The sequence below is a fragment of the Anoplophora glabripennis genome, unplaced genomic scaffold (genome assembly GCF_000390285.2).
Source record: "Anoplophora glabripennis isolate ALB-LARVAE unplaced genomic scaffold, Agla_2.0 scaffold1346, whole genome shotgun sequence".
Taxonomy (NCBI): domain Eukaryota; kingdom Metazoa; phylum Arthropoda; class Insecta; order Coleoptera; family Cerambycidae; genus Anoplophora; species Anoplophora glabripennis.
In genome coordinates, this window is record NW_019417570.1 from 67,435 (window position 1) to 79,796 (window position 12,362).

The following is a 12,362-nucleotide window of genomic DNA, read 5'->3' on the forward strand; positions in this document are numbered from 1 at the left end:
TATTGAAAAAATAAAACTTGTTTATTTGGTATGGCTGGATCCAGTTTTCTATAAGCTTTTCAACGAGCCCCCTCATGCCTTGTTTCCATTTGAAAAAAAAAGTAAGGGTAGCTGGGGGTTAGGGGGTTGAAGAAAAATTAATTATTATATAACCGAAAGATGGGAAAAAATCAAAATCAGTTAATGTGTGTCGGCGTTTAAAAAAAAATTAACTCATTCAAAAGATATGAATTTTATTCCGTACTTTTGGCCATCCCTGTATATAAAATTGAAGCTTATATCTCACCGAATCGGAGTCCGAAGGTAATAAAAAAATAACGCGGACAGAAGGGCAGTAAAATCAAAAAACGAGTTACCACCACAGGCGGATAATACAGCACATTGGCTATAATTCCCTATAAAAATCAACTTATATTTTGTACAAATACAGCATATATTTTTTATCAATTTTTGAAAGTTACTCTTAACGTTGAGTCTTATGGCAGAATAAATTTTTAAACTGGAATATCTCGGTTCAAACACATCGAAAATCATACTGAAATTCAAAATTTTTTTAGTTTCCACCCCATTTACCAAAAAACAAAGGCCTTGGTCAAAAAATTTTACCCTCAAAAAATTTCTGTCATCAATTTGAAAGACAACAGCGTTTAATTCAAAGTCTTTGCTTCAGTAATAAATGAAATATGGAAAAAATACAAAATAAGTCATTTTTCGACCAGCCGGCGGACGGCTGGCTGCTTCGTCAGTCGCATCTAGCTCGCAAATCTCTATATCTCCATCTCGTACTGTGTTACATTTTATTTTGATATTTCTTATCTTACCGGAATTTTAAGTGTGTGCCTCTTTATAGTGGTTTTTCTTATTTGTTTATATTTTCATAAATATAGTTTTGTGGGTGAGTGCATATAAGCAGTTCAGAACCTAACACTGGTTAAAATCGGGTTAAACTTAATTTTTCACTTTTTAAAAAACTTAAATACATAGTGGTTGGTGTCCAGTGTTGTTAACGAGGATAATCTAGGTGAGAAACTTTACTTTAGTTAATTGTAGGGAATTCCACATTCCAATTATTGATTTTTTACCAGAATTTAGCACTGCACGAAATAGAAACTGATAACAATAGTTCTGTGAGAGAAATCGGCTCACTTGTAAAATAACGCAAAAACACCAAAAACGGATAAAACTTTCTTTACTTTTATGAATTCCACTAAGATTGATATAAACAAAGAGGTAGATGAGGACATAGAAAGTGATTGCTGATGGTAAAAATGGAAATCTTGCCACTAATGTTTGTTGTTATATTGCCTATACGAGCAAATAAAATATTGAAAGTTTAAAGGAAAGACCGAAAAAGTACAGAGCAGCTGGTATTGAATCCTGGTAGATCGCTTCGTAAGGGTGGATTTGACATAAATAAATGTGTATTTTGCCAGAAGCGGTCTGCTGGGAAGAGTTTATCCCAAGTTATGTCTAAAAATATAAAAGCTAAAATAAAAAACATTGCATCGATCTCTTCAGAAGTTTTAGAAAGAGGCTCCAATGATTTAATAGCAATGGAGGCAAAATATCACGTGAATTGCCTAATGACAGAATAAAAAGAATTGGGAAAACAATTTGCTAAACCACAGTCTATTGGGAACCCTCAGATCTTCAGGGGCAAGGAGTTCCAGGAGCAGATGGGAAAGCCAATGCCTTGTTGCCAGACATAATGGTAATGGGAGCTCCTGAGTGCTTCCAGAGGGAATGCCGAACCTCGGAACTTCAGAGACAAGGAGAGAAACCTTGGTAGGAAAGCCGATACCAAGGGGGAGAGGACTTCGTGTGGAGGAATGCCGATCAACTCTTTTGGTGCTTGGCTTTTATAGCTGACTGGTGAAGTGGAAAACTGTTCACCGGATATTAGTACTTAGACTCACTTTAAATACAAAATTAGGTACATACATTATAGACATAAGAATGACTAAATTAATTGGGGCTCATTGCACTCCTGTTAAAATTGCTAAAAATGTTATGGTTTTGAAGAAAACGCAATTGACTGCCCCAAAGTCAATCTTCTCAATATACAAGTGTCCAGAAATGAATGTGTGACACCTCAGGGCAGTTTCCTTAGGTGAAAATAAACCGATTTACACTAAGTCAATTAAGTTCCTTAAAAAGTTATGTTAATGTTAGTTAAAATTAAATAAACACTTTTTTTTGGGCCAATAACTTTTTAAGTCAGCAAAATTATAAATAATTTGATAAAAATCGCTATATTTTCATTCAAGGAAGTTACCCTTGTAATATGGCTTATTTGTTTCTGGATACCCCGTCTTTTAAAGAATAGAAGCTGGTTAACTTGGGGACAATCAATTGTATTTTTTTTTTTAAACATATTTTTAGTTATTTCAACAGGAGTACTTTTTTTATCCAAAATGAAAATTCACATTGTAATTTGGAAATTTAAAAATCAAAATAAATATATTGAAATTACCAAATTCAAATAATCCCGCGGGGGTGACCTTTTGCGAACGAGCGACAGTGAATGAGTGGTGCTACATAGATTGCTTAATGCTTTCACTCACTCGGCTATCGACTCATATGACTGCAATATTAATTGCGAGTTGCGAGCGATCTTTCAGTAAGCTAAAACTAATACTTCCGTATTTGAGAGCATTAATGGGTCAGAAAAGGTTATGTGACCTAGCTTTGTTTGGTGAAGAGTGAATAGAAACCAAAGAAACAGATTTTGAAAATGTTATAAATCTATTTGCATCGTAGAAGGCAAGGAAAGTGCAATTTTAATTTTAAGGATATTAAAATGCACTTTTATGGACTAATTTTTGTTCTCAAACAGAAAATAAAGTTTTGTAAGATTTGTGACTGTTCTTTTAGTGTTTCTGTTTATTTTATTTTTATATAATTTGCGAAAAGGTGCAACTTCGATACTTACTCAGGTGCCATTTTCGATTGGTACTCCCATGGTAATATACAACATATTCTGTAAAACACCTATCTCCAAAATGGATGTAAAATGTCATTGTAAAATTGTAGCTAACGACGAATAATTTCTCTCCAAATTTTTTTTATAAAATTTTGGTATAAAAAGTTCCATTTCAGTACCATACTGTTTTTAAAGGTAAAGAGGAGGTCTGTACTTTAAATGTTAGTACTAAGTGGTTTGCCATAGAAAAAAATGAAGAGGCACTTCTCTATATATTTCATAAAATTTTAAGTTGAACTTTTATTTTCCTCTACATACGGCTATTACCTCTTACAAAATATTTTACAGTTTCTAAGAGATACTAATTTATGTGGCACACCCTATAGGTGCTGATATCTGGAAAAACTTCATTTTTATATTTCTGTAATAGTTTTTATGATTTTTAATTGTGCTTTACTTTAGGTGTGTCCAATACGACAACTTTCTGACGGTCAGAGATGTAGAGTGGTGTTTGCATGGCTTGCTTGGCAATGTCCTCATCTACTTTTACTTGATGAACCCACAAATCACTTGGATATGGAAACTATCGATGCCCTTGCTGATGCTGTAAACGATTTTGAAGGCGGAATGGTATTAGTTAGTCACGACTTCAGATTAATTAGCCAGGTAAATCTATTAAAATAAGCTTCTAATCGTTATTAAATTAAATATAAATTGTAGGTTGCAGAAGAGATATGGGTATGTGAAAAAGGTACATGCACAAAGTGGCAGGGAGATATTTTGTCGTACAAGGGCCACTTGAAATCTAAAATTTTGAAGGACGCAGCAAAACGAAAATAGTTTTCATCCGTAACTTTTTAATGGGCAAATTAATTTCATTAGATCTATTGCAATGTAACTGGTAATTATGCTAGTATTTTCCAACCATGTACATTTTAAATGATTAAGTAATTTATTTTGCTTTATTTTTATTGCTGTTACACTCAAATTATGTTTGGTAGAAATGTATTTTAAACAATAGAAGTATTTGCACTTTTTAGAATAATAGAAATATAAATTGTCCATCCATTCATATTTTTCAATTGTGTTGGTTCATTGGATGAGCAACTAAGGAACAATTTTATTTTCCGATGTCAGAAGCTGGCCGTTGTATATTATTTAATTGAATTTTGCGAGAATTAATTAATTACATTTTCTATATTCACATTTCAATTTCACAATTTAAATTTATGTGGCTGGCAATAAAAGATACATTGACATATTCTTATATTAAATTGGTACACCGGACTGCTACTGACACTAAATGGCTCCAAGAAAAAATTTGTGATAAAAATATGTAAAAACTAAAAAATAAAACACGTAACTATTACTTTTTTTTTAATTGAAAAATATATAGTGTATATTTATACTTATAATTTTAATACATGACAGGAGTCGGTACATTAGTTCAAATAATAAACTTATAAAGTAGTACTTAAATTTAAAGCATTTGTAATCTTACTTATGGTTTCTTGAGATATTGATGCTTCTTTCAAAAACTGGAAAAAGGAAAAAATAGATTAGAAAATTTTAAAATTTATTTAAGCCCCCTACTACACATCATCAGACCAGACCACCCGACTGTCAGGACAAACTGTCCTTTGGTAATAAGTTTGACGTGTAGACATATTGCCAGAGAAAATATGTCGAGATGGACAGTTCAGTCATTTTGTAGAATATTGGACCAATTGTAAGTTTGTAAATTTCATATGAACTACTGAACTGAATGAATCGTGGGATTCTCTGGATAAGCTTTTAGGGATTTATGAATTTGATAATGTCTAGGCTTGCTGTCAATAGGCCGACTTTATCAGTATGATGTTTCAATTCAATTTCAAGCTGTTAACTAACAGATCACCAAATCCAAGATAAAAGTTTGATCTTCGATCAGCAGATATTCTGTTGTATGGACATCAATCAGGTCGAGTTCAAGTGATCCATAAATTTGTCTAGTATAGTCTTTCCCGAAGTCAGTTGAACATGCAAAAAAAGTCTGGTAATAAAATTTAATGAGTTTCATAGGCGTCCCTAAAAAAGTTTTCTGCTAAAGGTAAAAAATTATAATAATTTATATATATAATGTGTAGAAAATTTCTATTATATGTTCATTTGGCCAACAACATATTTTAATTATTTATGTCCTCAAACAATTTATTATATTGGTGGTAAATATCGTTTTGTTCCATTTCAAAAGGTCTCCAAAATGCCATGTGATAATATTAGTAAACAAAATATCTCTCTTATTTCTCCCTTTCGCAATTGTAATATGAATGATTGATAGAAGGTGCCTATAATAGATTAAAATTACCCGAATCACACCAAATTCCGCATTGCTGCACTGCACTGCTGGGCAATTTATCAACCACTTGTCATCTGCTGAGATTTATTGCCCAGCAGCTCAATGCAACTGTGTTTGTTTTCCTTTGCCTGCGCTCGCATTCTTCAACTGAGCATATACATTTCTACCACCTCCACGTTTAGTTTGACCAGACCTGTACAAACTGTCAATCTGTTGGTTCTTCAATTGATATGGGAAAGTCTATAACTATGATGTTGGCTACTCTGTCAATGGTAAAGTGCATGTACTAAATTGATGGATTTATTGCTACCGAGCTACTATTGGTTAATTACTGGATTTTCCAAAAGTCGTGAACACATGAAAATAATGCGGGAATTTCTACACCAATTTTATTTATAAAAGTGTAGTGGTGAAATAAAGATTAAGTGTGTATTATATTTAACTTGGATCTTTTAAACTTGCAATTAATAAATATAAGTATGTTTTTTTAGATCCTGGGACAAGCTAATAACTCTACAGGGTGAGCCCGGAGGAAAAAATTTTATATGAACTTGTGACATTATTTTCTCATCTATCCATATCCAAGAGATTGCTCACCATTTCCGGGACACCCTGTATAATCTAGCTCTGCGGACCTAGTAGGTCCATGGCTTGGTTGACTGTCTTTCTCCACTTGTTTCTATCTTTTGTCTTTTCTTTCCACCTGACAATACCCAGTTGTTGTAAGTCCCTCTCCACCTCAGTTTTCCATCTTGTTTTCGGTCTTCCTCTCCTCTTCTTACCGCCAATTGTTCGTTCCATTACCATTTTTGGTATCCTTGTCCCTGGCATTCTTTCAAAATCCATCTTAATCTTTGTGCTTTTATCACACTTACTATACTTACCTCCTTATATAAGCTTTTTATTTCCTCATTTGTTCTTCGAAACCACCCTTCTTCTGTTCTTTTCCCTCCAAAAATGTTCCTCAATATTTTCCTCTCCCATACTTCCAATCTTGTTCTGCTTTATTCAATGTCCACGTTTCACTGGCGTATGTAACTACTGGTGTTATCACTGTCTTGTACAGCCTTATCTTTGTTTGTCTAGAAACGTTTTTGTTTCTCAGTATTCTCTGCAACCTCGCTACACTTTTGTTTCCTAACATTATTCTGGCTTCGATTTCTTCCTCTATTTTCGGTCTTCTAAATAAGGTTCCTAAATATGTGAAATGTTCAACTTCCTCAAATCTGTACGTTTTCCCTCTGTATCTACCTTCAGAAAATTGTCTTTCTGATATTCTTCTTCCGACCATTCCATATACTTAGTTTTTGTCTCGTTAATATATAGTCCCCTTTTACTACTCATCTATTCTCCTTATTACCTCTTTTAGTTCTGCTTTATTTCTTGCTAACACTACAAGATCATCCGCAAATGCCAAACACTGATGTCTTTTATACTAAACAAGGCCTCATCTATTAATTCCTGCATCTCTTATGACTTTTTCTAGCACTAAACTAAATAACACTGCTGATAATGGATCTCCTTGTCTGATGCCATTTTTAACTTTGAACTCTTCCGTGCATCTATTGTTTACTTTTACTTTATTCTCTGTCTTCTTCAATGTTAGGCGTACCATGATCCTTATCTTCTTGCTGATTTCTAATTCCTCTAAGACCTTATATAGCTCACTTCTTTTTATGTTGTCATAAGCTTGTTGGTAATCTACAAACAGAACTACTGTTGGCTTACCGTATTCGAAGCTTTCAGCCTGAATATCTCGCAGAGTGAAAACTTGGTCTACTGTACTTCTTCCTTGTCTAAACCCCGTCTAAATTTTAAGAATTACCCAAACGAAATGTATATTAGGTCAGATCCTTCAATATTGTTTTATTTTATAAAAAAAATGTATAAACAAATTCTTGGAACATCGCAGTAGATTAAGATATTTAATAGATATTTAAAATATCTTATTTATTATTAAATATAGAAAATTGTGGTTTGCATGAATATTTTCCACTTGAGAAAAATTTTCAGGTCAAAACAGATTTTTAATGCATTTAGTTTTGGAGTTTATTGCCTAAAAATTAAAAGTTATATTTTGAACGAGTTCATGTAATGGTTAAAGTTTGACTTTTTCTGAAATATTTTAATGGTGTCTCACTTACAGGTCAAAATTATTACTTTTTTTTTAAATAGAAACTATATTGGCCACAGCCTAGTTAAAAAGGTGTTCTACACTTTGATAAATACATAGTTTGTCACATTTATCTTGGAAAGAAAAAAGTTTCTATTTACGCCCACTATATAAACTTATTTTTCTCTGACTATGTACAACAATGGCAACACATATACAGTTTATGTATCGTACCTAGTGTATTTATTTTTTAATCATACTTGACTTCGCTCATCCTTTTAATTTATAGAAAAAAAAGCTGTACCTCTGTACTTTTAGAAATAAATATGATAAACTACAGATCCTTCATAAATGTTTACAAGCTACCTGATCGTCAAGCTTAGACAACCCAACACTATACAATTGGTACTGGTAATGAAAATTCCCTAAATCTTGGCGTCACCCATATTAATGATTTGTTTCCAATGAACGACAATCCATTATGTCTATGCTCGAGATAATGCGATCACTGATTGGTTGAATAGAGTCTCGTGAAATATACACCAATTAGCGATCGCATTATCTCGAGCATAAGCTTGGCAAACACGTAGCTTGTAAACATTTATGAAGGCTCTGTATACAGGGTGATTGGTGAGGAAACGGCCATACTCGAGGAACGTGTTCAGGAGATCAAAATATACAAAAAAAGTCATATAAACATGTGTCCGATTCTTAACCGTTACTGGGATATTAATTATTAATAGTAAGCGATTAACCGCGGAAAATAATAGTTAATATTTGTTTTTTGTGGTTGTAACGTTCAGCAGTTATTGTTTCAAATAATATTTGGCATTTGTTTTTTGTGGCTGTCACATCCAGCTGTTATTGTTAGTTAGTTAGTGCTACACACTTCCGCAATGCCGGCGATATTTACACATCAAGAATATGCCGATATGATTTTCATTTATGGATACTGCAACGGGAACGCTAGACGGGCCGTTGCTGAATACCAATACCGCTATCCTAACAGAAGAACCCCTCACAGAAGTGTATTTCAATCAATTTTTGTCACTTCCCGCGAAACCGGCATGTTTCCCAGTGCAAGAATCACATCGGAACGAGAAAATGGTCTTGATGTGCGTGTAGAAGAAGAGATTCTTGATGTTGCACAACGTAGTCCAGGTGTAAGTTCAAGGCGCATTGCAAGTCGCCTTCAAATTAATCAGACAGCAGTATGGACGACTCTTCGCAGGAATGGGCTGCACCCTTTCCATATTCAGCGGGTCCAAAATCTTCAGAATGGTGACTATGCCCTAAGGTTGCAATTTTGCAATTGGGTAAATCAAAATCCTAGGCTATACCGTTACATTTTGTTTACGGATGAAGCCCAATTCACACGCGATGGAATTAACAATCATCATAATGAACATCGATGGTCAGATGAAAATCCCCATGCCACGGTTGAAAGTAACTTTCAGCATCGGTTTAGTATTAATGTATGGTGCGGAATGATCAACAATCAACTCTTGGGCCCGATTGTGTTAGATGGTCGTTTGACAGCGGACATTTATCTACAATTTTTGCAAAATCGTTTAACAGATCTACTGGATGATGTACCTTTAGATATACGACAAAATATGTACTTCCAGCATGACGGGGCCCCTGCCCATTTTAGTAATATTGTACGAAATTACTTAGATAACCACTTTCCTCGCCGCTGGATCGGCCGAGGAGGTCCACAAAATTGGCCTCCGAGGTCTCCGGACCTCACTCCTCTCGATTACTGTCTATGGGGGTGGCTAAAATCTTTAGTTTATGCTACAAAAGTTCAAACAAGAGAGGAATTATTAGACCGCATCGTCAATTCTGCCGCTGTTATAAGAAATGACCAAAGAGCACTCCAAAGAGCCACACGTGCGTTCCAAAAGCGAGCTAGTAAATGCATCGAAGTTGGCGGTGGTATTTTTGAAAATATTCTACATTGAATTGTTTTTCTTCACTTGTATAGAATAGTACATTATAATAAATGATTTGTTTCGTCATTGAGGTGCTGCTTTTATTATATTTTTTTAAGTGAAATCTCCGTAACGGTTAAGAATCGGACACATGTTTATGACTTTTTTTGTTTATTTTGATCTCCTGAACACGTTCCTCGAGTATGGCCGTTTCCTCACCAATCACCCTGTATATTTAAGTAAAGCACAGATCACTTTCTTTTTCAGAAGGCAATTTTAGGGTTCATTAAAAAAAATGTAAATTAGACCTATGAGTCAAAAAACCGTTAGGAGTTAAGGTTACAATTTATTAATATTTTGGTAGGGGATATGTAAATAAGACCATATATTCAGAAACAAATTCTTTTGTAATTTCAAGTCAGGCTTTGTTCTTTTTCAAAACAAAAATATCACTTTATTTTCTATTATGCGCCCGTTGTACTAACTCATCCAGTTATTTTAAAAACATTTTTTGTCATATACAAAGATGAACCATCTTGTTTTTTGAACAAAATTGCGAAATAAAAAATTAAAATAGGGTGGTCAACCCTGAGATCTTGAAAATGGTTGCACATATATTGGAAAAAATTTTCATTTTTCTTAAAGTTCCAGCATTTGAATTTTGAAAAATGGAATGTTAATATAAGATATAATTTAATAAAATAATGAAAAATAAAAACCTGATTGTATATCTATTAGTTGAATATGACAAATATTTTCCTAATATGTGTGCAACCCTTTTCAGATATTTTAATTTTTATTGTGAAATTTTTTCGTAATAAAAGGGGTTTCGAGTCCCATAACCTAAATATAACTAATTATATAATACATAAAATAAATTTTGCGAGACTGACTGATAATAGGATGTTCTAGTTAAAAAAAAATAGCTAACAACTTTTAGCGAGTTCACTTAGAATGAGTAAATTGTTAGGATTCAGACTAAGGCTTAAGTTGCGACAAAGGCTAAGACATAAATTATTTTATGGGAAAAATTTTTCTATCAAAAAAAAAGTTCCTGGTTGCTAGGGTCACCAGTATTTATTATGTCAGGACTGTTTTTAATATTTTTGTTCCAGTTTGCAGCATATAAGAACATGTAAATTTATTATTTACAAAAAAAATCGTAATATGAAGGATTTGTTGATTTTACTATTGGAAACAAAAGGAATACTTATAAATATTTTACAGTAACAAATAACAAAAAATGTAACCTTATGGTGTAATCGTATCATATATGGTCTATCCAAACCCCAAAGTCGGAAGGTTTTTAGCCTGTCTGGAGGTCTAGGCCTATAATGTGTAGAAGATATAATACAAGTGTATTAACAACTTTATCTGCAGTTAAATTTTTACTTATGCCTGTCATATAATTTGTATCCCAAAAAAGCAGCCATCATCTTAAAAAAATTATGTTTTTGTTTATTCAACTTACTATCATATGACTATCCATTTCTTCCAAAGATTTATCAATCCAGAAAAGTGTTCTGTCCTTTTGGCCACACTCATATTTTGCTATAAGGGCTAGATGAGTAACAGCTAATGTTAAAGCGGCTGCTCTTGCCTCCAAAAGTCTAGGATCTAAAGGTGGGTACATACTTCGGACCATATCATCAACTCTACTTGAGATTCTTTTAGCACTCTAAAAAAGTTATCCCCAGTCATTTATATGTGGAAAAAGTTTGTTCAATATGATGGTAACTATTTTCTTTTACACAGAAAAACTATCCTCGATTTTTAAGTAAAATATTTATAGAAAAATTTGCTAATATCCATTTACTTTTGCACAGGAATGGTTGAATTAAAACAATTAAATCATGTCTTAACGTTTTGCTAAAGAAAACAATTCAACAGTTAAATGTATTTTTAAGTGATTTAAATATTCAAAAAATACCTCAACAATTTGACTGAAATTTCCAGACACTGGAGTCGAATTCATGGCTAAAGCTGTAAGGCGTTCTGCAAGATACCGACATGTTTTCAGAATTGCTAAGCAGTGAGGTATTAAGCCAGTGGCATCATCTATCCATTGTTCATCTGAGAGTATATCGTCAAAATTTAAATTAACTTCGCCTAATTCTAATTCTGGTGTATCTGGATCAATTAATTGCTTTTCAGGTCTGCAACACATTTAAATTAGTTTATTATCTGTAAGTCCCGATATTTTACCTTAGAATGTCCAGATGGGAATCTAAATAACCAGTTTTGTAAAATAATTTTTGTCTTCTGCATATGACTATTAATATAACAAAAGCACTTACAAAAATAGCTGATAAAACACCAAATGCTATAGCAGCTACCATTTCTGCATATTCAGGCGACATTTTTAGTTTTCTGTGGGAAAAAATTATCATTAAGGTATTAATTTTAAAAACATTTGTAAAATACAGCTTGATAATTTAAGGATTCTCTACACATTGTTACATATCATAAGTAATGTTTAGATTTTGTGGAAAATAAACGGTTCAGCAACAGTTAATGCAACATGCGACAGCAACAGGTTGTTTACATGACCGAAAAATACATTCACAAAACCCGAAACAAGAAACAACTAAAACAATTTTAAAACTAGGTATGTCGTACTTCGAGTTTAAAACTTTTCATTTAAGAATGTTTGTTGTCATATTTGTCTTATCTATGTTTATTGATATCTACATTTTTTTCCAGAAATTGTAGGTACCTACTTATATCATGTTTCTACTATGTGTAATTGTAGCTTTACAGATACAGATTTTACAGTTAAAAAAAATCGATGTTTGACCTTGATTTAATTATGAGTAATACACACAAACCAATCAATTAATGAAGACTAGAATGTATGAAACAAATACTATAATATTCAAAATTAGATCCAACTGCAATTAAAATCGCAAATAAAATTATGCGTTTCATGTGAACTTTGGTTTCAGACACAAGACACAATGGTCGCGCCACGCGCGCCATTATTCTATGGCTAGAAATTGGCCTCAATGATTTGGGATCGAGGGGGATTATCCCTCTTTATCCTGCCTCATCTCG

At 33.1% G+C, this 12,362-nt stretch overlaps 2 protein-coding genes across 5 annotated transcripts in view; one reads left to right on the forward strand and one right to left on the reverse strand.

The window, feature by feature from the left end:
• LOC108915541 (ATP-binding cassette sub-family F member 2) overlaps positions 1–4,292 on the forward strand; it is a 13,711-nt gene extending 9,419 nt beyond the window's left edge. The window contains exons 8-9 of the mRNA XM_018721595.1: positions 3,386–3,589; positions 3,644–4,292. Coding sequence (XP_018577111.1) covers positions 3,386–3,589; positions 3,644–3,763 — 324 coding nt within the window. The 3' untranslated portion in view covers positions 3,764–4,292. The remainder of the gene's footprint in view (positions 1–3,385; positions 3,590–3,643) is intronic.
• LOC108915542 (transmembrane protein 98-like) lies at positions 4,288–12,248 on the reverse strand. 4 transcript variants are annotated; one of them, XM_018721599.1, is made up of 5 exons: positions 12,029–12,248; positions 11,514–11,678; positions 11,239–11,464; positions 10,780–10,986; positions 4,288–4,461 (listed from the first exon to the last, which is right to left on the reverse strand). In XM_018721599.1, the coding sequence occupies exons 2-5, from the start codon at positions 11,666–11,668 to the stop codon at positions 4,384–4,386; spliced, it is 666 nt and encodes a 221-aa protein (XP_018577115.1). In that variant the 5' UTR covers positions 11,669–11,678; positions 12,029–12,248; the 3' UTR covers positions 4,288–4,383. The 4 variants fall into 4 exon arrangements, with proteins under 4 accessions (XP_018577115.1, XP_018577114.1, XP_018577116.1 ...); XM_018721598.1 differs by lacking the exon at positions 12,029–12,248 and adding an exon at positions 11,928–12,017; XM_018721600.1 differs by lacking the exon at positions 12,029–12,248 and adding an exon at positions 11,733–11,921.
• Between the last annotated feature and the right edge of the window lie 114 nt (positions 12,249–12,362).